Below are 26,067 nucleotides of genomic sequence, written 5' to 3'. Positions count from 1 at the left end.
AAAGCCGCTCTAGTAAAAAACCAGGAAAAGAGCAATTTAGAAATACACAAAATGTTAATACCCACTATACCCCAGTGTAACGACAAAGAAAACACTGTGGCTCACAACACCCATACTAGCAAAGGCTGAGTGGGGAATCTAGACATCCACCTTCACCAGGCTGTAACAGGGCACCTCATTTCCCTGCTGGGGTAGTGTCAAAAGCCAATAGGGAGTACCTGATAGTAATGAGGTACCCACCCCTACCCATAGTGTCAGCAAAGACCATATGAGAGCTAAACTTCCACTCCTGACCAACAGTAGGAGAAACACCCCCCTTGGGTGTCACTGGGGGCTGACTGACAACATGAACTTCTCCTTCCACGTGGTAATAAGGTGGCGCAGACCTGTTCACTGTTCCCCTGCGAGAGAGTTGTCAGAGGTAGTCAGCTAAAACAGAAGTTTTAAATAAGATCCTTTTAAGTAAGTCTCACAACATAATACTCAAATGTTCAGGTTTCACTCAAAAATTGATTATACCAAGAACTAGGAAGACCTCAAATTGAATCATAAAAGAACCAATCAATCGATACTAATAACACGGAAATGATGAGATCTTAGAATTATCTGCCATCAGAATTTAAAGCAGTCATCAATGAAGAAAACAAAGTTCCTGCAAAGAAATAGCTAAAGAAGAACCAAAGGGAAATTTTAGATTTGAAAATAAAATAACCCCAAAAATTCTCAGTGAACAAACTCAATGGCAGAATAGAGAAAAGAATTAATGAACCAGAAGACAGAACACCAAAAAGTACCCAGTGTGAACAAGAGAGAAATAGATTTAAAAAAATTAAACAGAACCTTAGGGACCTGTGGGACTATAACAAAAGATCTAACATTCATATCACCAGAGTCTCAAAAGGGGAGGAAAAACGGCTTGAAGAAATAATGGCTGAAAACTTCCCAAAATTGGCAGAAGACATAAACCTACATATTCAGGAAGCTGAGCAAACAGGATGAACGCAAAGAAATCCACTCAAAAAATCCTAGTTAAACTTCTTGAAAACTAAAGACAAAGAAAAAAATCTTGAAAGCAGCAAGAGAGAAAAGACACCTCACTTACAGGAGAAAAACAACTTGAATGACAGTGGATTTCTCATCAGAAACCATGGAAGCCAGAAGGAAGTGGCACAACATTTTTCAAGAGCTGAAAGAAAAGAACTGTCAACCCAGAATCCCATATCCAGTGAAAACATCCTTCAGGAATGAAGAGGGATATTAAGACATTCTCAGATGAAGAACTGTCACCAGCAAACCTACTCTAAATGAATGGCTAAAACAATTTCTTAAAATAGAAAGAAACCTTGGAACACCAGGAAGAAAGAACACAGTAAACGAATATAGGGGTAAATACAGTAGCCTTTCCTTCTCTCGAATTTTCTAAATTATATTTGACAGTTGTAGCAATAATCATAACATTGTCTAATATGGTTCTAAATATATGTAGAAGAAATATTTCACACAATTATATTATAAATGGGGAAGGGGAAAGGTATGAAATGAAGTACGGTTTCTACACTTCACTTGAACTGGGAAAATGATACCAGTGGGTTGTGATACACTATGTATATATATAACGACATACCTAGAATAACCATTAAAAGCTATTAAAAAAAACCCAATATAAATAAAAAAATATTCAAATAACCCAGTGGAAGGCAGAAAAAAGAAAACAGAATCAAAAAGCAAAGAAAACAATAAAACATCAGACTTAAACCTTTATGTATCAATAATTACATTAAATGCAAAGAGCCTAATACACCAACTATAAGACAAAGATTGGCAGAGTGCATTAAAAAAATATGACCCAACTATATGATGTCTAAAAGAAACTCACTTCAAATAAGGCTGAAAGTAAAAGGATAGAAAAAATTATAGAATGAAAACATTAATCAAAGGAAATCAGGAGCAGGTATAATAATATCAGATTAAAGTCTGAGAGACACAGAGGGACATTATACAATGACAGCTAAGTTAATCCACTAAGAAGACATAATCCTAAATGTATATATACCAAACAACAGAGCTGCAAAATACATGAAGCAAAAACTAATAAAACTGGAAGGAGAAATAGACAAATCCATAATTATAGCTGGAGACTTTATACTCCTCTCTCAAAATCTGATGAAAATACCTAGACAGAAAAATCAGCAAGGATACAGAAGAACTCAACACTATCAACCAATGGACTCTAAGTGCAACACTCCACACAACAACAGAACAACACACATTTTTTTTCAAGTGTCAATAGAATATATACCAAGATAGACCATATCCTGGGCCATAAAACAAACCTTAACAAATTTAAAACAATTGAAATATACACATGTGTGCTCCGAACACAATGGAATCAAACTAAAATTCAAAAACAGAAAAATAATGGGTAAGTCTCTACTTGGAAATTAAATGATACATGTGTAAATATCCATGGCTCAAAAAGGAAGTCTTGAGAGAAATTTTAAAGAGATACATTAAATTGAATGAAAATGAAAATATAACATAGCAAAACTTATGGAACATAACTGAAGCAATGCTGATAGGTAAATTTATAGTACCAAATGCATACATTAAACAAGCAGGAAAGTCTCAAAAATCAGTAATCTGATCCCCCACCCCAAAAATCTAGGAAAATAAAACCAAAGCAAGCAGGGAGAAGGGAATGCTAAAGAGCAGAAATCGATGACATTTAAAACAGAAAAACAATAGAGAAAAATCAATAAAATAAAGAGCTGATTCTTCAAAAAGATAAAGTAGACAAATCTCTAGCAAGATGATAAAGGAAAAGAGAGAAGACAAATTACCAAAGCAGGAATGAAACAGAATTTCACTACCAATTCTGCAGATATCAAAAGGACAGTAAGCAGATATTATGAACAACTCAACACACATACATTTGACAACTCAGGTGAAACAGACCAATTTCTTAAAAAACACCAACTACCACAACTTATCCAATATAAAAGACAAGAGGATTCTTAATTTAAAAACTCCCCAAAAAAGGCAATCTCTAGGTCCAGATGGTTTCATTGGAGAATTCTACTAAACATGTAAAGAATTAATACCAATTCTAGGCAAACTCTATCAGAAAATAGGAGAGGAGGGACCATCTAATTCATTTTATGAGGCTAACATGACCCCAATATCAAAACCAGACATTAAATGCCTAACTATTACATTGTTTTGTAGACCTGAAATAAAATAAAAGGAAAAAAACACACACAAAAAATCAGACAAATATAACACTGAAAGACAACTGCAGACCAATATCCCTTGTGAATACAGATGTAAAAATCCTTAAGAAAATATTAGTAAATAGTATTCAACAATAAGAATCATACACCATGACCAAGTAGAGTTTATCCAGGGATGTAACACTGGTTCAATATTTGAAAATCAATCAATGTAATCTACAATATTAACATGCTAAATTAGAAAAATCACACGATTTTTCATATTGTATTAACTGGTATAAAAAATGCATTTGATATCCATTCATGATAAAAATTCTCAGAAAAGGAGGAATACAGGGGAATGTCCTCATCTTCAATAAAGAGCATCTACAAAAATCCTAGAGCTAACATTATACTCAACGGTGAAAAACTGAATGTCTTTCCACTAATACCAGGAACAAGGGATGTCTGCTCTCATCACTCTTATTCAACATGATGCTGGAAGTTTTAGACAATGCAATAAAGCAGGAAAAGGACATACACGGCTTTTAGATCAGAAAAGAAAAAATAAAACTATCCCTATTTGCAAACAATCTGTTGATGTAAAAAAAAAATCTCAAGAAACCTACAAAAACCTAGAACTAATTGGTAATTGAGTTCAGCAAGGTTGAAGGATACAAGATAAACATAAATACATCATTTGTAATCACTCCAAAGAAAGGAATCAGTCTATCCAATTTTAAAACTTACTATATAGCTACAGAAATCAATATATATGCCATTGGCAGAGGAATATACAAATAGATCAATGGAACAGAATAGAGAACCCAGAAACAGATCCACACAAATATGTGGATCTTTCTTGACAAAGGTGCAAACACAATTCAATGAAAGAAAGATTTTTAAAACAAAAGGTTCCAGGGTAATTGGACATCAACATGACAAAAAAAGAAATGTAATCTAATTCTCTCCATTTATGTGAAAATTAACTTAAAATGGATCACAGACTTAAATGTAAATCAAACACTTTTAGGGGAAAAAAAAACAACAGAAGAAAACCTTCAGGATCTACAGGTAGGCACAGTTCTTAGATTTGACACCAAAAATATGATCCATATAAGGAAAAACTGATAAGCTTGACTTGATCAAAATTAAAAACTTTTGTGAAAGATAATATGAATAGGATAAAAAGACAAAATACAAAGTGGGAGAAAACATTTGCAAACCACATATCTGTCAAAAGACGAGTGTCTGGAATATATGAAGGACTCTCAAATATCAACAGTAAAACAAAGAAACAACTCAATTAGAAAATGGACAAAGGACACGAAGAAACATTTCACTGAAGAGGTATACATAGGGCAGTAAAGCATAAAAAAAAATGTTAAACATCAGTAGCCATTAGGAAAATGCAAATTAAAACCACAAGATATCACTCCATTCCTATCAGAATGGATCAACTAAAAAAAGGTGACAACACCCTAGTGAAAATGAAGAAAATGAGGAAAGTGAAAATGAGATCCCTCATGCATCGCTGGTGGGAAGGTAAAACTGTACAGCCACTCTGGAAAAGTCTGGCAGTTTCTAAGAAAAACTAAACACATAATAACTATATCCTATGACCCAGCAATTATACTCCTGGGCATTTATCCCAGAGAAATGGAAATGTATGTCCATATACCCAATCTGTATGCAAATGTTTGTAGAGGTATTCGTAATAGTCCAAAACTGGAAACCACCCAGATGTCCTGCAATGGATAACTGGTGAAACACACTGCAGTACAGCCACACTACAGACGACCACTAGGCATTCCAAAGGGGTGAATTATTGCTACAGACATCATCTGGACCCACCTACAGAGAATTGTGCTGAGTGACAAAAGCCAATTCCCAAAGGTTACATGTTATACGACTCCCTTTGTATAAATTCTTAAAATGACAAAATTATAGAAATGGAGAACAGGTGAGCGGTTGCCAGGGATTAACAGGTATGTGAAGACAGGAGGGCAGTGTAGCTGGCTCTCCAAGGGCAGCAGGATGCAGCTCTGTGGTCATGGAAATGTCCTGTATTCGGACTCTATCAACGTCAGCTTCCTGCTTCTGATACTGCACTAAAATTGTGCAAGATGTTCCTCTGGTGGGAAACTGGATAAAAGGTACATGGAATCATTCTGTATCCTATAACTGCACCTAAAATCCAGTGATCTCAAAATCAAAAGTTTCATCAGAATAAAAGTGCAATGCAGTCTGCATGTTGACAATTTTTATAAGAAAATGTTGGGGGAAATGCAATGCCATTGAAGCAATGCAGTCAAGTTCCCAAGACCACTACTAAAATGGGGATTTCTCTCTTCACATTCAAGATTGGGATTGCCACACAGCACATCCGACTCACCATTTGTTTCTGGAGGCCATCTAATTTGTCCTCAGTGCTATCTTCTTTATCTGTGTTGCCTCTAAATAAAAGTGAAAAATAAAAAAGCATCACACACCACGTAGGAGCTATTTAGCAAATCAGGACACTTGCAAGAAAACCCCCTAAATCACTGAGCTCAGGGACTCTTAGTCGATCCCTTTCCCCACAGGCCTCAAAATCTTGGATTTTCTAAGCGTCCTAACTTCTATGGGCAAGGACCTCCAAAAATTAGGATTTCAGCATCTACTCAGTCAAGTGGAGAGGCCAGCTATTCAACAGCGATACTGTCATAAAAAAGTAATCACTACACATCAAAAGTTATCTGAATATGTGGCTTTCTTAAAAAAAAAAAAAAAAAAAAGACTCCAGAGACTGAAGGCTTGCAAACCGAGCAAGTCCTGATGTGCCATCCCCAATCACATCAGATGAATCTTCACACATGATCACTTCCATTTGGCAGCAGTCCCTTCCTCCAAAGGGAAATCTGCCAAAACTGTTGAGAAGGACACTTTACCCCCCCTTTACTGACAATCGCACTTGACTCTAGGTTTGCTCCTAATGTCTTCTCTCTTGTGAGCTTAACTATTGCTGATGTCTACATTTTTCATGACTCCTTTTAAAATTGACTTTGAAGTATTCCTGCCTCAAACATTCTTATCTTTGCTGCTCAGATTCTTATCTTTGCTGCTCAGATTCTATGAAAACCTCCTACCTTCACTGCTTAACCAGAGAGAATAGCTGCCCCACAAAAATACAACCTTTAGACCACAATGAGGTACCTCATGCAGGTAATGTTTTCCCTGACCCAGTGAATCTAACACCACCAACATGGGTCACTTGGGCATTTGTTAACATCTCTCTGAATGCATCTTTAGTACCCACCCACAGGAAACACCTTTGGTAGCTAAAATGTTCATCGGAGTTAAGGACAGATGAAAAAGGCATCTCGCTCCTTTCTTGGCCTTAGCAGATGGTCAGGGCTCCTGGCAGTGCCATGCCCTCATGTCCAAGCCTGGCCACAGCCCTAGGCAATGCAAAGCATATCTGCTACTTTTGGGGAAAAGATCAGGTCAAAAGCTTCTCAAACACAAGCTAAGAGATACATATTACATTTTCCATATATACACACATACATATATATATGTACGTATATATGTATGTGTGTGTGCGTGTGTGTGTATATATATATATATATATACACACACACACACACGCACACATACATATATATATGGTTTTTTTCTGAGAACCAGTTTTTGGCTGTTAGTTTAGCTTTCCTATGAATTCGCACATTGGGAGATTATGCCAACAGTAAATAAAATTCAGTCATTGAGGATTCTTTCATCCTTTTGTGCACACACCCAGGGAAAAGGCCTAAATGCCATGGCTGTCAATGGGTGGCTCCTAAACCCACCTTACTTGCAGACCATGCAATCCTTAAATAATGCTGGAACTTTATCTGAGGAATTCCAAGGTCAAGAAGCCTGTACTTGCTATGCCTCTTCTGAGCTTTCTGCCAGGTATGAGAGGTCTGGGTTCCAGAATCCTCTGACCAGGTAAGATACAGAGATACGGGCGGCCTGGGGAACCCACGAAAGACAGGAGCTAGTATCTGGTTCAAAGTGTTTAGAAGTCATAGAAAAGGCCTGAAGTGTAACAGGATGTACCCAAAGCAGCACCTCTGGAAGGCCGTTCCGGCACGGCAAGGTTTAAGGGAGAGCCGGACTGTAGGGAAGAGGCTGAGTGTGCTGCACGCCGTGGAAGGGGCCATCATTTTGTGGCATGACGTGTCACATCACAGCTGTCCTATGCAGCTTCTCACCTTTCAGGAATGTCTGAAGCCCCGTCTGTCACACCCTGTTCTGCAGAGAGGGACTTCTCATCTGGCATCCCAACTTTCTCCAGGAAGCAGAGCGCTGGGTCTGCTCGCATGGCGTTGTACCGCTCGTACCCTGAGCAGGAGTAATGAGAGAGGTCAGCAGTCACGTCAGCACTCAGTTTCTGCCCCAGGACCCGGACAGTCACTTTGTTTCCCTTATGAAGTAAAAACAAACAACAAATGCTCATTTAAGATTTACTGGACCGGTTAAGACTTCTCATCAGGGGAAGAGCCTTGAGCTGAAGGGGACACCTCTGAGCAGTGCCTGACCAAAAATGAAAGCTTATATAAATGCTCTTGTGTCCGAGACAGGTTCAGACACCATTCTCACGTGCTTGCTGCTTTCGGACACCAAAGGGAATCAGGTAAGTTGGTTTTACAGTTTTTTCTCCTGGCACCCCCCCCAACTCTGGACACCTCGTTACCTCTCGAGTGGGCCTCGTTTTCTTACAGTCCAGTTTTATCCCATGTGTTAGAAACGGAAGCTGAACAAAGTGACGGATGCCAGCGATGAAATATAAAGAGGACTGTGATTGTTAATTGGATTAAAATGGATCTGCTGCCTCTGTATTCAAACTCAGTACAAAATCCTAAATCCACTGGACAGGGCTTTAAAATTGCCCCTCACCACATCTCCAAAGTCAAGAACAGATGGAGCATTTTTTGACTCAGAAGAGAGACTTCAAAAGGGAGGCAAGACAATGAAAAACCATCACTTTTACTTTCATAAAGCCCATGCACGAGTGTTATTATTTTATTAAATCTAATGGTTATGTACAAGATCCAACCTATTTTATCCAACTACCTTGGGGAAAACTCCTTCATGATCATCAAAACCTTTTCTGTATTGCTCCTAGCAAACAAGGTCAATTTCTAGCTTGGTAGTGTGTACAGAGACCCCATCAGAGGTGATGGAAAATGCTGTACCTAAAATGAGAACGAGCTGGCTGCTGATAACAGACTTGATTTCACTTTGTTGGGTATTTCATTTCTACATTGGTTTTGGTTCTTGGATGACTGTTGATGCAGTTCTATCCTTCACCCTGTAGGCAGCATCTAGTACTTTTTCTCTGAGGAGCTACAAAGTGACTCTTCCATCTCAACGACAGGTGCTGCCCATAGGAGGTGAATGGCAGGAGAACCTGGGGTGCCCTGCGCTCTTCTTTAGTCACTTATTCCCTAGGTTGATTATTTGGTGACTGCCTCTCTCCTGAGATTGTGGGCTCCAAAGAAAACAATCTGTTTTTACGTCTCATTATGTATCCAGTATTAACACAGGGTCTGACAAACAACTGACTGAATGAGTCAGTGTTGCCCAGATTCTCTTCCAATAATCACTGTAGGAAGAACCATCGTCACCCTCTCCCCACGCTCTCCCTCAGCTCACAGCAGAACGGAAACGGCCTCGATGCTTCTGCTGCCTTGAGGAATTTCCTGCCACTGTCTCCTCCCCGTGAAAGGAGGGGTGCTTTACCTGACAGGTGAGATGGTGAACGGTTCCTCCACTGAACCTTCACTATTGAAAGAGGTTAACAGCCCATGAGTGTCCTGCCTTTGTGAACTTGGTACTGGACGGCATGAGGGTGGCCAGGTCCCTGCAGGTGTCTCCTCTCCAGACTTTGTCTCGTCATGTGTGGGCCTGCCATCTAGACAGATTCTGCATTTCTAGTTCTCAAGCTGCTATGAAGCTGGAGGTGAGGACGACTGACTGAGTCAGTTCCCTAGAAAACTCTAACAGCTGTCCTGAAGAGCGCCGTCGGAGCTATCACAGCAGTGCAAAGAGGTAGTAAAATGACAGGCCTTTTAGGGGGTGCAGACCGCTGGTCTCTTAACATAGTCTAAAAAAACTCCTAAGAATAGGAATAGAAATACTAAACTCTGGATCTTGATGGAAATTTCATAAACCCTGGCTGCCCTGGAGGGGTGGAAGTCACTTAATGCAACTGAGAATGTCAAGAGCATCACCCAGAATAGGTTTGCTCCAGGTCCCTCTTTGCTGCAGGCAACCCAAGATTCAGCCGATTCTGCCATGGGGTCAACGCGTGGAGGTAGAACCGTGGCTGTGTTCTGATCTAAGCAGGGCTGTAGCAGGCTATGTCTGGTGTGGACTAAAAGATCCACAAGACCTCAGACAATGAACAGCTGTGTTTTTCTTTTTTCCTTTTTAACAGTGAAGGTTTTTTTTTTTTTTTTTTTTTTTTTACACGTATCCTGCCATGAATTCGTAGGAAATGGGTTCCAGCAGCTCAGGCTCCTTTCCATTGGTTCTCACAAAGTGCGCTGCTCTGGGTGGCGCAGGCTGGCATTTCAGTTGAACACAGGCACCTTTCTCTTCGGCTTCCTTCTTTTTGTGATCATTTTCCTTCACCCGTTTCAGGAAGCTCTCTCGGCTCTTTCAGTGCTTCATATGCTTAATTCGAACATTAATTTTCTCGGCAAGGATCTCGCCCTTAACTTGTATGTTTACAACAATGTCAACCGTGTGCTGGGCAACAGGGTATCCCCCTCCAGTTTTGCCGTGGTGAAACTGGTGGGGGATTCCTTTTTGAACAGTGCCCATCCCCCTGATGTCTACAATATCACCTTTCTTGTAGATTCACATGTATGTGGCCAAAGAGACAACTCCATGTTTTCTAAAAGGCCTAGAGAACATAGAGAGGGGGCCTCTCCTCTTTCCCTTTGTGTTGGTCATTTTCATGAATTACTATAAGATGGCAGTTCCGGCTGAAAAAAAAGGCAGCTGTGTGTTTTTTAACCAAGAAAGTGGTTGCAGCACTATAGCTCATACTTCTGTCTCCAGGACACGGAGGTGAGGCAGAATGATTCTTGATGGAGAGTTCTGAAAAGCGAACACCAGGCAGCTTGGCTTTCTGAAATTGTCACCTCTCCACCAGCTGCCGGGTATCTGAGAGTTTGGCTGTGACGAGTTAAGACATGTCCTGTGGGCTTGATGATACTGTGGCGAAGGCGATGTTGTACAGGGGTGGTCAGGTGCGTTACCCAGGTGAGGACAGGTACAGGCCTATGCTCATGGAATGCCCGATGGGCAACATCCAGCCAAGATCTGATCTGATTTGGATTCTAGGAAACTCCAAGGAGGATGGGCCCACGAAGCCAACCACAGGCCAGTCAGGCAGTCTTTTCTTGCCCTGCTTTCCCGGAGCGGCCCACTTCCCACCTCTAGGAGGGCATTAAAACCCAGTCCCCCTGGTCTGCTGTCGTCAGCCCGAGCGTTCAGCTCTGGCTATAAGTGATCTCTTCATTTCTTTCTTTCAAGTTCAGCTAGGTAGTTTAACACTGCTGTCATAATTTACCAGGCTTTCTGTGTGCCTGTGGAATGTGTGCTGGCTTGGGGGAGGGAGAGGAAGCACATCAACTGCTGGGACTTGAGGTTTTTGTCCTCCTTTGAGGCCATACTGACTCCGTCTGGATTTGGCAGTGTGCCCTAACGCCGCCACTGAAGGGAGACGCAGGCTCAGCAGACTGTCCTGCACTCAAGTTCAGATGCTCTGGAACGGGGCTGCCTCTAGCAGTCTGTCTACTTCTGGGTTCTTTCCAACATTAGATTAAACCAAGTTTCGGTTGCTTTGTGGCTCCTTGTGCTTAACAGGGAGGTCACGTGCTTCTTGTCCTCACTTCACAGCTGAGTTCTAGCCTGTACTCCTGTCCAGCAGAGGAGCCCCATGTGGCTATGTTAAGTAAAATTATGTAAAATTAAAAATACAGATGCTCAGTTGTACTAGTCACATTTCAAGTGCTCAATAGCCACGTGTGGCTTCCGTAGTGGACAGCATAGAAGCAGGACTGGGGACTGGTTGCAGGACGCCCCTGAGCATGCCAAGTCCCTTACAGAAAGTGGCGCATTCGCCTATAACCTGTATTTGCAGAGACGCCACAGCAGGGTGAGCCTACACATGACTCCATTCGCATGGGTTCAGTGCAGTGCTCAACATGTGGCAAATTCAAGGTTTGTTTTCTGGAACTTTCTGGGATTTTCTTGGAGGGGAGGGGAATACTTTTGATCTGCATTTGACTGAACCCACGAATGGGAAACCCACAGATCTGGAGGAAATGTTAACTGGTTGGCCTGTAAATGTGGAAGAATTCTATGCACAGGACATGTATTAAGAGAGTTTACCTTCCAAAGGCAGAGTAACAAGTGACCGTGGAAGCGCCAAGCATCTACTATGTACCAAGCACTGTGCTAGGCAGTCTACATATATTGTCCCATTTAATCTTCAAACAACCTTCCTGGTAGGTGGCTTTGGTAGTCTTCCCACTGTACAGGTGAGGAAATAGGTCAGAAGGTTGTGACGTGCCCAAGGTCAAACGTTTAGGGAGCGGGAGAGGTGACAGTGAAGGCCAGGTGTCACTAACTCTTCCCACTTTGAACCCTGCTCTCCGGCTTAACATTTCCATTCATTCACCTGGCAGGGAAGGTGTGTGTCAGGCACAGCAGTGACTGCATCTGGCATTCTCATCATTCATTTTAACCATTGGAGGAAACCAAGGGCAGGTGCGGAGGACTGTGCCAGGAGTGAAAGAAGGGGGGCAGTTATTTCAGGTTTTCCAAGCTACTAAAAAACTGCTGATTCCCCTTTAGTCTCTTGGTTACCACATTTGAAAAAAAAGGGGGGGGATGTCCATGCCATCTTTTATTCTTAAATTTTTATACCCAATAGGGCAAGAGATACACACTAGAAATACACAGACTATCTACAATGACCTCAGAATTCTGCATACATATGAAATGCTAAAACCTGACATTTTCCCCATTTACTTATTCCTTCACTCGAGACACACTAGGTGCCTACTATGCGCCAGGCACTAGGCCAGGCCATATGTTGAGACTACAGGAGTGAACGAGAGTGAGGCGGCCCCATGCCCGAGTGTGGACAGGCGAGTGTGAGGAAGACATACACTGAATAAGCTCTTTGCAGCCACAGTCACCCACTCGAAGTTCCGCGCTCATGCGAACATTCACTGTCTTTTCATGACTCATACATTCGTCTGGTTTAAATTCTGAGAGGACAGAGGTGAAGCTCTGCTTTCTAGAAGAGACGTGGAACCGGACTACGGGGTTTTCAGGAAAGGGAAAACATTCATTGAAATACACACCATGTTTGAATACACCAATCAGAAGGGACTTATCGGCCTCAGCATCCCACCAATCCACTGGGATCTCCATGTAGTCGATGTCGGGCAGAGGCACGTCCAGCTCCCTATGGAAGGAAGAGCATGGACTCAGAGTCCTGTGACACACACAGAAAATAACACGCGAGCTACTGGCCGAACCCTGGTGTTCAGCCACATCCCTTGGTGTATGCTTAGGCACTAAAGTAACAAGGAAGCAGAAGGCTGTGGGCCAAGGTTTCTTCACCAGGGCTTTCCGTCAGGCTCATCGCAAACTATGTCTGCATGTGGCTGCCATCCCAGGCTCCACCTCTGACTGACACAGAATCTTGAAGCACCGACTGGAAATTCATCGTCAGTTGTCTTGGATGGGGCCTGGAGATCTATAGGTAGTTCTGATGTGCACCTTCAGTTGAGAACCACAGTAAAAGCCATCAACACATTACTCATCTGATGGTAGAACACCCCCCAATAGTTGAATTTATACATGATCAAATGCTGAAAAGATTAAGTGTCTAAATCATCTTGGTTCAACATGTAGGGATCTCAAGCAGTATTTGAGAACAAGACAGTCTGTGCTGGTTCATGTGGGGCTATGAAGAGAGCCTTTCAGAGGACAGATGCCACAACAGGTGGTACCTCCTGACAGTGGTCTGCTAATGGCCCGCTGGGTCAAAAGTGAGCACAAACTGCACTGCTGCTGGCCAAAGCGATGCCCGTAACGCACCCTAGTGGGCAGATATGCAGGATCAGCAGGCCCGGCCAGCAGCCCCTCTGAGTTTCTGTCCATGTTCTGAGCTCATATGGACCCTCAGCTCACTGTCTTCATATGTCTGAGCACAGTCCTTACTCTGTGAAGGCTTTGGGGTCTGAGGGACAACATCTACCTGACTGGCTTCTCTCTCCCACCTCCCTCTGTGGGGATGGTGCTCCCCAGCCCCACCTTCCCAGGCAGCGCTCCCAACCTGGCTCCACTGCAAGGCCAGCTGCTCTGCCTGCGAGGTGCCATGGGCTGAATGACTGACTTTTCTGGGATGATGGCTGCTCCTGATTACAAACTGCCCCACAGATAGGACTGTCAATGTCCTTCACCCTCTCCTCCTTTTGTGCTCCTATGACCACTAAAGCCATTAGCAGTGCCCAATGGAAAGAAAGAGAACGAAGACACCATGGCCCCAGGTCATCCCAGGACACTTCTGGTGTCTTCTGAGAATAACAGGCATTGTACAGGGCTGGAGCAAACCACAGATGTGGGGAAGGTGAAGGGGGCTGCCTGGCGATCCCCCTATAAATTGTGACCATCTGACAGCTTTATCAGGTGGGAGCTGGGAGCTTGGCAGCCTATTCCCCACAGGATTCTACAGTTTCGGAAACAGGAATTTATAAAATTAAGGGGCAATAAGTCAAACAGGTCAGAGGTCAGAGGATTAACAAATAAAGGAGAGCCACTCATGTGCATTAGAGTACTAAGGCCAAGAGTGGGGATTCTGAGTCAAATTTCTTGTGTATATCTATCGGATCGAGTGTATCCAAGTAATTAATATAGTGTTTCCCCGAAAATAAGACCTAGCAGGACCATCAGCTCTAATGCGTCTTTTGGAGCAAAAATTAATATAGCACCTGGTCTTATTTTAATATAAGACTGGGTCTTATATAAGACTGGGTATAATATAATATAATATAATATAATATAATATAATATAATATAATACCAGGTTTTATATTAATTTTTGCTCCAAAAGACGCAGTAGAGATGATGGTCCAACTAGGTCTTATTTTCGGGGAAACAGGGTAGTCATTCAACCATGATTAGTTAAGGTACAGAAATGACCGTTTTAAAAGCAATTTTACAACACTGCTGGGACAAAAAACTAACTTAAAACCTCACCAAAAGCTGTGTTCCTAAAAGAGTGTTTTTGCCTTTGCTTCCTTGTAGATGGACTGGCTGAACTGTCCTTACTCTACCTGCCTGCTCTGCCATCTAGGAAACTGATTGGTGGGACGGGAACATGGGTTTGCCTCTTTCCGGAACAGGCACCTTATGGGAACTCATTCACACTCGGGGCTAAGGTTGACTCGTTTTACCTGGCAGGAGTTCCTTCAAAGGCTTTGTCAGCGGCTTCTCCCAGTATTTCAGCTTTCAGGTAGTAAAGCATCCGGACGCGCAGAAGTACCCTGGGAGAGGTGAGCAAAGCAACGCAGACACGTCAGACGCCAGGAGCAGCTTGTGAACTGTCCCCCAGCTGACACGGAAATTCTGGGCATTCCCATGTCGTTAGTGATAGGAAATAAATATATGAGAAAACGCTAGAAAAAAACACCCTAGGTACCGATGGCAGATGTTATTGTTATTGTTATAAAATGTATCTCATCAGTCATCTGTGAGGTCACCCTGTGAGCGCTGTGGGGGCAGCAGAAACGGCGACCCTCCTAGTCCTTGAAAGACTACTCACCCCTCCCATAATGTGGCTGCAATGACCTCTCAGGCAGAGCTGCCCTCCAGGAGGGTAGGGACCAGTTGACTAGCTTACTGAAGAGTAAGCCACGTTCAATGATGCTGTTTTCAAACTGTTTCACTTGTACACAGTTAAAGGACTATTTTAACATCCTTTTCATGGCAATACTGCCAGACAGCAGCCATGTCTTCTCTCCTAAGATGCTCGATTCACTGTGATTCTGCATGGACCACACTCAGGCTCCATGGGAATGCACTGAACATGTATGAGACAAAGCAGTTAAGGAAGTATTTGCTGGGCAACTACTATGTGCCCTGCACCATGCTGGGTACTGTGAGGTATGTAACAGAAGTACACAATTCAACCCTGATCTTGAGGAGCGCACAGCAGTCCAATTGTGAAATGACACCAACCAAGAAAGATGAGAACGGGAACAACAGTGGGGTTGAGGGAGTGGAGGGCTTGACGATACAAAAACAAGGTCAAAGTGAGGGCAGGCCCAGAGAAGCTGACCATGTTTAAGGAGATGCTTCATAGTCATGTCTAAAGAGGTTTAGAAGAGTACTTACTTATCACTTGCTCAATGCCAGTCAAGAGTAAAGGCTAGCTATTAAAAGTAAAAGCCCACTTACATAAGAACCGATCACATAAGTTGTTCAAAAAACAGAGACAGAAAGAAAGCACAGTGTGTAAAGTATGTATTATTTTAGGGAAGATAAAAGGAGGCTGTACATTCACCTATGCTGGTCCATGCAGAGGATCTCTGAAGAATCAGGTTAACAGTGGTTGCCTTTGGAGGTGGCATGAAACCTTACTTTTGACAAAAATTTTTTAACATGTGTATGTATTACCTATTCAAAGGATGATAACAATGAAGGGTTGAAGCCTCTAAAAAAGCATACTTTCTTAGACGCGGGTACAAAGCGCCACTATGGGCTCAAGTTGAAATTTTTAGATTGGAAAGAACCCTTACTTTTCTGGTACACCATTCCTTACCTCAGCTGTCAATCAGCTCAAATAATTTTGAGATTTTTTTTTTTTTTTTAGCTCATAGAATAAGAACTCGTCAGAATTTATAGGGCCGGCCCGGTGGCTCAGGTGGTTGGAGTGCTGCGCTCCTAATTCCGAGGCCGCCGGTTCGATTCCCACATGTGCCAGTGAGCCGTGCCCTCACAGCTAAGATTGTGAAAAACTGCTCTCCCTGGAGCTGGGTTGTTGTGAGCAGCCAGCCGGAGGTTGGTGTGAGTTGCCGCGGGGCTGCTGAGTGCTGCCATGGGCTACCGTGTGCAGCCATGAGCAGGCGGTGGCCAGCGTGAGTGGCCAGCAGCCGGCAGCTGGCGAGAGCTGCCAAGAGCTGGTGACCGACTATCTCAGCGGCGGGAGGGGGGAGGGGGAGAGGCGCAAGGCTCATAATGTCAGCATGGGCCAGGGAGCTGTGTCCTACACAGCTAGACTGAGAAACAGCAGCTTGACCCTGAGTGCGGTGGGGGCAGGGGGGTAGGCGGACGAAGGGGAGGGAAAAAAAGAATTTATAATCATTGCTAAGCCTCCTACCTGGCTGGCAGTAGCTGACGGACACCTTAGTAAGAACCAGAACGAGGTGTCTTAAGTATAGAACTCCTGCTTGCTTAGATCTAGCTCAGCCAGAGTAAGGCTTTCCTGAAGATGTAAGATACACAGAGCTGTTTCTATTTCTCTAAAGAGAAGCCAAGGTGTTAAAATATTTGGCAGTATCTACGGCACAAGAAGAGAATTCAGTCAGCAGTATTCACTTCTTTTCCATGTGAGAAGTGAACGAATTCAGAGGACAGACTGACAGCTCTGCTTAGAGGGCCATCTCCTCCTTCCAGGGTGAGCTGATAACCCCAGTTGGCAACTGAACTCAAAGGGAAGGTTGTAACACCCTTAGTCTAGCCAAACAAAATCCATTAATATTTTAGGTGGCAGTATTGCTTTTTCTTTCTTCTCTAAGACAATATTTAATTGCTATGAAATATACTTCCAGAAAGTACACTTTGCACCAATGTAAAGCTTGATATATTTCCACAAACTGAACATACACGTGCATGCAGTCCAGATTAGGAAGAAGAACATTTCCCCAGAAGGTCCCTTGGTATCCCCTTCCAGTCACTACCCCACCCCGAACGTACAGTCACCAGTCTGACTTTTTTTTTTTTTTAAGGAGGGCGCAGCTCATGGTCCATGCAGGGACTGGGGATCGAACCGGCAACCTTGGTGTTATTGGCACCATACTCTAACCAACTGAGCTAACCGGCCACCCACCATCCTGACTTCTTATAGCTTAGATTTGAAGCAGTTGCTTTTTAACTTCTTAAAGTCCTTTAGATGGCAATTTCATGTCCTGAAATGCTAGACTAATAACAAACAATCCTTTGAGTACTTACTGTGTGCCAGCTCGCTTAAGACTCATAACAATGCCAACAGACAGGAACTATTATTATGCTTATTTTCTAGATGATGGAAAGAAGGCAAACAGAGGAATTTACCTGCTGGTAAGCAACAGAACCAGGACTGAAATTAGACCATTCTGACCCCACAGCCTGTCTTAACCCTTACCTGGCAGTGGGGTGGCGGTAAATTTGCTAAGTACGAGAGCCCACAGTCTAGAAGCTCACAGTCCAGTTATGCTGAAGAAATTCTGCCTGTTTTCCATTACGTCTCAGGACAGAACCAGGACCCATGATCAAAGGATGGAAGTCTCAAGGAAGCAGATTTTAGATTCGATATGCAGGACAATTAATTAGAATCATCTGGTAATTAAATGAACCTTGCTGAGAAATGGTAAACTCCCATCACCAGGAAGGCTCAAGCAGAGGCTGGAAGATGCAGTGTCAGGATACTGCCCACAGAACCCCCACTGAGTGGGAGGAGCTGCAAGGTCCCTGTCGGCTCTGAGTCTCTGGCTCTTGCTGGGCCACAACTAATGATGACAGTGGTCTCCATTAGATTCAGAATAATAAGCAACAGTCGGCATGTTCTAACTCGTTCTAACTCGAAGGACGTGCTTTACTGAATTATTCTTTGATCCCCAGGGTCAGGCATATACTCAGGAGAGGTGTTGGGGGGGGGGGGCGAGTTGGAGCAGCAGTGGTTAGAAATGTTAAGAAATTCCTCCAAGGTCAAAAACAGTTCTGGTTATCATCTGTGATCGTCTCTGCAGGTGTAGGGGCGAGTTCTAGGTCAACCTCTCCAGCTCAGCCTATTTTCCGCGCTCCACACCCACATCTGTAGCTGTGGATGGGACAGCCAAATGTTGCTGTAACTTAACGAGGCAAAACCTCAAGTCCTTCATTTGGCTCTTCATCTTTTTGTGACTATAACAAATCTGATTCTGTTATGGCTAAAGGCACTGACAGTTTCACAGCCTATAAAGCTTGCAGTCATGAAGTTACCTGCTTTTTGCATTCCTTATCACACGTGGATCCTTCCTTAGTCATGTCTCTCATATTTAACACTTTCTTTCCAATTCTACAGTCAGCACCCTAATCTAGGTCCTTGTGATAAAAAATTATGACAGAACTCTCCTAGTTGGCCATTCAGCTGTAGGTTTACTTACTTCATCTTGCAAACTGTTACCTGATTCATTTTTCCCCAGGTATCATTTCTTATCACATCTCACTGTTCAAGAAATATGGTTGCTTAATATTTACAATTGAGTCCCCCGCTAGTCTGCCATACAAGGTCTCCCATCAACGAGTCCGAGTCCTCTTGCCCAGCTAGCTTCCTCTCTGTCTCCCACATGGTGACTCTGATTCACTCACATTGAACATGCTAGAGCAGGGGTGTCCAAACTGCGGCCCCTGGGCCAACTGCGGCCCGCAATCCATTTTTAATTGGCCCGTAGCAAATTCCAAAATATATTTAGTTTATTTAAATAAACCAGGTGAGGCAATATGTACTTCACCTCGAGTGAGTGGCCTGGCTGTTTGTGTATTTTACCGCATATGGTCCTTGGTGAAAAACGTTGAAAAAAGTTTGGACACACCTGTGCTAGAGGGTCCTGCCCCAGTCAGGCTCAACTATTAACAGTGTGTGACCTTTAAGTCTCAGAGTGAGACCTACTGTCTCCAAAGAGCTTGTACTTAGGTGTACAGTAGCTTTTATTACAGTATTGGGCATGAAACCTATTTTCAAATATTTGGAGGGATGAAGGGAAAGGATTAGACTGCATCTATTAAAGAAAAAAAGAAAAACACAACCCAGCAACTATAGAACCATCACACTGATGTTACAGGGAAGGAGGGAAAAACCTACCCCAACACCTTAATTTATAAGGTAATAAACTCTTTATACCAGAGGATCTGCAAGCACAGGCTTTCTTGCTGCCTACCACGAATGCCGGGCCTAGAACTCGTGCATGACCTAGGAAGCTGGATTAGATGGTTTCCAAGGGTTCTTTTAATTCTAATAGATAACACTGTACAGGGATGAAAATACCCATGCGCAAAACATTTTCTATCACTTTTTCCTGTTTCTCCCTGCCCCGCCCACCCCAGCTGCCAGTCTAGGGATATAAAGAAAGGAAGCAACTTGATGGAGGGGTTGTCCTGAGAGTCCTGGCCACCCATCGAGGGCAGTCTTCTGCTCTTGCTAATGTGATGACAGGGGCAGAGGGAGGGAAAGGAAAAGGAGAGAGGACAGTGAAGTCACCACAGTGTCCTAACTGGATTTTGAGAGTCAGGTCAGAAAAACCCTCAGGGCATAAACTGCACGGGTAGGGACGTGAGGTTCTGCAGGGAGAAGGGATTATTAAAGGAGTTAGGAAGGCTGAACGTGAATGAACCAAGACCCAGTTTAAGACTCGTATCCTGCTTTTCCAGACCTTGCGTGGGAAGTACAGGAGCATCAGGCGGTCCTGTAGGGGTCCTAGGAATCTGGACAGTGAGTGGAGCGGCCCCCAGGGGATGGGCAGGGGGCTCACTCACTTGTTGCAGTGTTGTTTGAGGTGTTTCTTGTAGCCGTCATCATGCAAGACCACCTCAGGGTTGCAGGTGGCCAGCCAGTCTGCGTTCTTTAACTCTGGAAGCAGCAGCTGGTTCTTCGTCTTCTTTCCCTTCCTCCCTCTGGGAACTGGAGCAGACAACCCTGAAACAAAGGCAGGTAGATGAGACAAGGAGCCTTAAACATGGGGGTTAAAACAGAGCTGGGCTGGGCTTGCCCAGAGGCAGCCAGACTGGGCATGGTGGCCCTGGTCGACAGACCCCACCAAGTAGTGATGGTGGTGAGGAGATGCCTGGTCCCCAACTTAGTAAATCCCAGTACTGTTCAGTCAGGCAGCACGAATTCATTTAGCACCCTGAGAGGATCGAGAAAGGTGTACCATAACCTGCGCCCTTTTGGAACTTACAACACAGCCAGGGAAAAAAGGACACTCAATCTGAAACTTGAAGGTGAGCTGTGGTCAAGCCCAGGGAAGGAGGAGCACAGCACGAGAGCAGTGAAATGCGCAAGTCAGACCGCCCAGCACGAGGGGTCAGTCTCCCCCTCAGAGGAGGATCCTGGGACGCTCAGGTTAGTGGGCAGGACTGGCACGTAGGAAACTTCTAAAGGTCCCATTGTACTTAAAGAAAATATCACAGGTAACACTGGAAGATTCTGAGGGAGAACTCAAAGAATCATCATCCTTTCCCACAGGTCACATTCTGAAATGTATCTGAGGAACAGAAGTCCCCTCCGCGCCCCCAACATGGACCAACACAGGGAGACAGACGGCGGATGGAAGCACAGGCGAACCCGTGCTTCTCAGGCGTGGCCCTGCCACTCTCACCTGAGTGGTTCTGGAGGGTCTGGGCCTGCCCATCTTTGGTAGGTGTGATCAACTCCCAAATGAAACTCTTGATCTTCTCGTCCCCCTTGTAATGCTTGACGCAGTACACCAGCAGGGCACGGCAAATCATCTCCATGTCCTTCTCATTCAGGTGCCACTTGAAGCGCCCATGGGTCAGGATGTCCTTCCATCGGCCCCAGCTGACAGTGGAAATATAGAAGGGTGTTGGAGAGAGGAAGGGCCATGTATGCCCTCAACGCTGCTGGACACACGGGAGCCAACAGGGCTTCTCGGCCTCTGCTGGGTCTATTAATCGCCCCGAGGACTTTGACCTGAAACGCTTTCAGGACTTCAGGCTGTAGCCACCAAATGTCACTAAGGTGACTTGGACTTTGGACACTGTGAGCTTCATATGGTCACTAGAATTTTAAGAAGGGACAAAAATATTTGGAGTGGGGAATAAAAATTTGGAATTAAGCAGAGTCCAGCTGCAGTATTCAAAAGCAATGGAGCTCCTAGAAGCTAAACCTTCTATTTCTACCAGAACCAGAGGCCTGCACGAATCATGCCTTAACGGTAACATCTGTTGCACTGACTCCTTATGTATCCTTGGGGGAAAAAAGCAGGAAATTAGTACCAGGCAGCAAATTAGTAACAGAGATTTGCTGTGACAAGCATATGAGAAAATCATGGCATGTCTACAATATGGCAGCAGAGCGTACAATGAACTTGGGGAGGGGGTCACAGGCAGAAAGCACAGAGCCTCCACCAGCCCATGACTCCAGAGGTAACTGGAGAGACACACTGGACAAATCTCAGCGACTGAAAAACAACGAAAAACAGGCAAAGCCAATACCCACCCAAAGATGAGCAGGTTCTTCTCTACCCGGAAGCATTCAGCTCGGAGATAGCGCCTGGTTTTGTCATTGAGACGCCTGGACCTGGTGGGCCTTTCATCGGAGTCGCTGTCTAACTCGGAGAACTCCATGAGCTCATCCTCCTCAAAGGAGTTGTAGTGTTTGGTCTGCTTTCTCACACGAGGCCGGTCGATCACTAAGCTTTCCTAGAAACAGAGAAAACTGCTGGGGGGAAAGCCCCTCTCTCTACCCCATCCCAATGCACAAGGATATCCTGTTGCCGTTCCTCAGGGCACACTGGGGAAAGAAACACACCCGGTCTCATCCTCCAGCAGGAAAGGCTCTTGCCAGCACACCTGCTGTGTCCACAGCAAGCAGAGGGGCTGCTCTGGGACTTGCTGAAGTGGATGTGCTCCCCAGGCCCCAGTGCCGTCCACCACCATCTGCTCTCTGCAGTCTGTCTAACGGGTCTGGGCAGGCAAGGCCCCCCAGTGCCCAGAGTGGCAGTCTGCTCTGGCCAAAAAGACTGCAGCGCTGCCCCGCAGCTGCTCTGCCCAGCATGCAGGGGCCGTCTGCACGCTGGAGACAGGAGAGGAGGAGAATTCCATCCGCTCAGCAACTTTCTGAAGACAAACACATATTCCTGCTGTTTCATACTCTGCTTTCCACTGGCACTAACTACTAACCTTTCGTCTTTCGCCAAAAACATAATTCTTAGCTCAGGAACCTCACTCATTCTGGTGGCTCCCGGGGCCACAACCATTGCCTCTCTTCTAGTCTCCATCATTTCATGCTTTTCCCCACCCCCTTCCACCTCTCCCCAAAGCTGGGCTCAGCTCCTGAATACTCCTCTATGTAGCCCAGATGAATTTCTAATGCCATCCCTGCTTCAGTCACCTATTTCCCACCTTGGAATGCTCCAACTGCTTCTTACTGACTATGGGGCAAGAGCTTTTCTTCTCCCCTCACCCACTGCGCTGCACACACACTAACTTCTTGACTGTGACCCTGTAAGACTGCGGAATCTTCCTATTTGGAGAGAAGAGGTTGGATTAAGCAACCTCTGGCGATCCTACAGAAGAAGAGCAAAGGCTGGGTGCTGGTGACTGAATCTGCTAGATACAAGCTGGGACTGTCTCCTGGGTTTGTGGGTCCACGAGAGTTCAACACTCACCTGAGAAGACAGGTGAAAAGTGATGTGTGCTCATCCTGAAGTGAGGGATAGCGTTAGAGGTGGAGAGGAGGGAAACTAACATGTAAGGGGCGCCTCACAATGGGCTGGGCGGTTCTATTCACAAACACGATGCCCAACTCTGCAAAGCAGGCAGCACCACCTCCTTTTTTCACCTGCCTTTTATCACCTATCTCAGTGAGGTCAAGCACCTTGCCCAGAGGCAAACGGCTAGTCAGGGGCAGAGCCAGTATTCACACTCTGCTTTTATTCCAAGACCATTCTCTTTCTCATGTACAGAAATAGGAAAATTCCAGATACTGAAAGAATGGAAATGAGGCCAACAAACTTTTCCTCATTGTGTTTTTTTTTTCTTTTTATGTAGTATTCATCAGAGGTGATGTTTCTTTCACAGGAAGTGTTGAAACAGAGGTAAAATAGCCACATGCCAAGGAAGGGATGTTGGCTTAGGTCAGAAGGTTGCCCTTGTTTGGCCAGTTCCAGGTCTAATTACCAGGCACCCTGTAGTCTGTATGTCCCATTAGGTCGTTTTTACATTCTGCAGTTAATGTTTATCAAGCTCTATGTACTAGGCACATTTTAAGTGTTATATCTAGCACCTCATTTAAGAATTAAGGCTCAGGAGCTGTGTAGAAATTTATGGTCCTATAAGGCACCCGTGAAATGTCCGTGGAATAAAATATGCTTAATGTTGTACCTTTTCATTCTTTGCTTCAGTGTCCAGTTCAGCTATTTTGGCCCACTTCTGCCAAAAATTTGGGTCATCTAAGGAAATATCTGTTCTGTTTCCTGAAGCCACAAAGCTAGCCTATGAAGAAAACAAGAGTCAATAAACTGTGTTTGAATACAGTATAAATTAATAAAATACCTGTGTTATTTTAAATGCACCAGAAACTCAAACAGAGCCTCCAAAAATGAAATATGAAAATCTCAAACCTATTTTTTTTATTTGTAATGAATGGGTGAGGAAATTACAATTTCAACCTACAGGATCATTTTTTGGAACTTAAACTTGGAAGCAGGAAGACAACCCCTGGAAGACAATGGCAACATGTTATGTGATGTCTAGTTCCCTGTGAAAGGGTTCTTACAACTTCCCTAGATATAATTTTTCTTTTAGTTCACCAGTTACCGAATGTCTGCTCCAGGAAAAAGGCACTGAGCTGGGCAGTAGGAGGTGTACTGATAAGCAATGGCTGTAAAGCACAAAGTGTCCTACTGAAAACGTCCTACCTAAGTCACCGAACAAGAGATCTAATCAGAGAGGTCACCAAGCTCACAGAGCCTGTGGTCAGGGAAACCTGAGAGGGATCTGATAAGTGGTCTGATTAGCTGAATTCTAAACTCAGTGACCTGAAGGGCAGAGGCAAGAGGCACCTAGACCAGAAGTCGGGAATCCTGAGTAAAATCTCTTTTCTCAGGTGATGAACAGAATACTTGCTTGAGCCTGAGGAATGGAGTGGAACTGGAATATTGATCAAGGAGTGCTCGGTAAGGGAACCCAGGTGACCACTCAGGGGTTTCAGAGCCGTCTGTGAAGAGTGAGGAGCGCCAACCGCAAACTAAGGTGTCTATGGAGCCCGCTGAAGACCAGCTCCCAAACGTTGGGAGTGGTGTTTTCTCTGTCGCCTCTGACTCATCCTTGACACTCCCTCTAAGAACCCGTATCTTCAGAGTGTCACACAGCATGAATGTGTAGCCAGACAATCTCAATGGTGTGCATTTAGAGAAACAGACGCATGGCTAACGGGAGTCAGAGGATAAACAATTTTCTTCTCACTCTCCCCAACGCAGACCCTGTACCTTGGCAAACGTGGACCCTTTCCCTTCAGACTGGATGGTAATGGTGTGGGTTCTCCTCTGCAGAATCTGGTCTATGTCTTCTTCACAGAACTTGGAGCCTTCGTCTTCCTCATCCATTAAGGCTCCATAAGCACCTTTCCGAAGCAAGTCCTCTACCTCCATTTTTGAAAGCTGCTGTACCTGGAGAGGTCACCAAAGGCTACTCGTAAAGTGGAAAATGCACAGGAGAAAAACAGCCTTGAATCTGGCCTTCATGATTCAACACAGTTCCTCCACTAATTGAACATGTCAGAATAAAGACATGGATAAGCTTTAGGAAATGAAAACCCAAATAAAGACACTCAAGAGAACTATGGGAGGGCAGGCAGACAATCCTCTACAGGGAGCTCTGGAATAAAACCAGCACATGACCGAGTGGCCCCAGCATTCTTCCGGACATTGGTTATTATCAAATGTCACCAGCCATTAACACTATGCACCATTGAAGAGGATGTATTTAATGTTTATTGTATATTTTAGTTTGAACCTGCATCTTTAAAAACCTCCAGATGTACCAAACGAGCTAAAGAATAATGATTTCTTCATTATTAAAAAAAAATACATTAGTATTGGAAATGATGTCATTTCTTAACTAAAGAGAAGATCCCGTGCCAAGTGTGATCTTCTCAATTGCTTGTTGAAAACAGGAAATGGGAGTTCAAAACACCCTTTCCTGGTTCTAATTAAGAATCTGGTTCTCTTTATATCAATCGCAAGAGGGAATTCCACGACTCACAGCACTGGTAACTTGAAGTATCATATTTAGCCACATCTGCATAGCTAAGAGGATATGGAACATATGGATTAAAGATAACTCATTTAGGAGGTTTTCATTCCCAACCTTTGATGCCCAGAGCCCTGAGATTAAGGAGATACTATGCTCTGTTTGTCTATACTTCAATACAATTTAAGAATCTTAGCTGCAATTTTTATCCCCCCTAAAGGGGGAAAAATATTTTATTAACCACCACATTTCAAGCTGCTTATCTGTTCATTTATTCACTGACCATCAAGCATCGAACATCTTTAATACATGAAGTACTGTCAGGGGCCTTGGGGGGGATACAGATAAAATGGTTTCCATTCTACCCTCAGGGAGCTCAAAGTCTGGAGTATGAGCTAAAGTATGGGGACGACAGATAATTTAGAGTTAAGAGTGTTAAGATCTACTGACTTCTAATGGGCACTGTTAAAAACTCTGTTTACTGAAATGTTCCTGTATGTTGGGCAATCCTACCACATAATTGCTCCTACAGATTTTCTTGATTCATCTGTAGGATGCAGAGACCTGACCC

General features: G+C 44.0%; 1 protein-coding gene and 1 pseudogene across 2 annotated transcripts in view; both read right to left on the bottom strand.

Annotated features, from left to right (window-relative positions):
• Positions 1-26,067, bottom strand: part of CHD6 (chromodomain helicase DNA binding protein 6) — a 181,863-nt gene that overhangs the window by 30,138 nt on the left and 125,658 nt on the right. For both annotated transcript variants that reach the window (XM_019748943.2, XM_074318117.1), the window contains exons 19-27: positions 24,734-24,913; positions 23,628-23,738; positions 21,742-21,944; positions 20,882-21,081; positions 20,040-20,199; positions 14,723-14,812; positions 12,623-12,726; positions 7,448-7,577; positions 5,605-5,665 (exon numbers count right to left, since the gene is read on the bottom strand). In XM_019748943.2, the coding sequence (XP_019604502.2) occupies positions 5,605-5,665; positions 7,448-7,577; positions 12,623-12,726; positions 14,723-14,812; positions 20,040-20,199; positions 20,882-21,081; positions 21,742-21,944; positions 23,628-23,738; positions 24,734-24,913 (1,239 nt within the window). The remainder of the gene's footprint in view (positions 1-5,604; positions 5,666-7,447; positions 7,578-12,622; positions 12,727-14,722; positions 14,813-20,039; positions 20,200-20,881; positions 21,082-21,741; positions 21,945-23,627; positions 23,739-24,733; positions 24,914-26,067) is intronic.
• LOC109456211 (large ribosomal subunit protein eL21) lies at positions 9,601-10,324 on the bottom strand (annotated as a pseudogene).

The sequence above is a fragment of the Rhinolophus sinicus genome, linkage group LG13 (genome assembly GCF_036562045.2).
Source record: "Rhinolophus sinicus isolate RSC01 linkage group LG13, ASM3656204v1, whole genome shotgun sequence".
NCBI classification, from domain to species: domain Eukaryota; kingdom Metazoa; phylum Chordata; class Mammalia; order Chiroptera; family Rhinolophidae; genus Rhinolophus; species Rhinolophus sinicus.
Note: the sequence above shows the minus strand (reverse complement) of the source record. Positions and strands in the feature narration are given on the sequence as shown.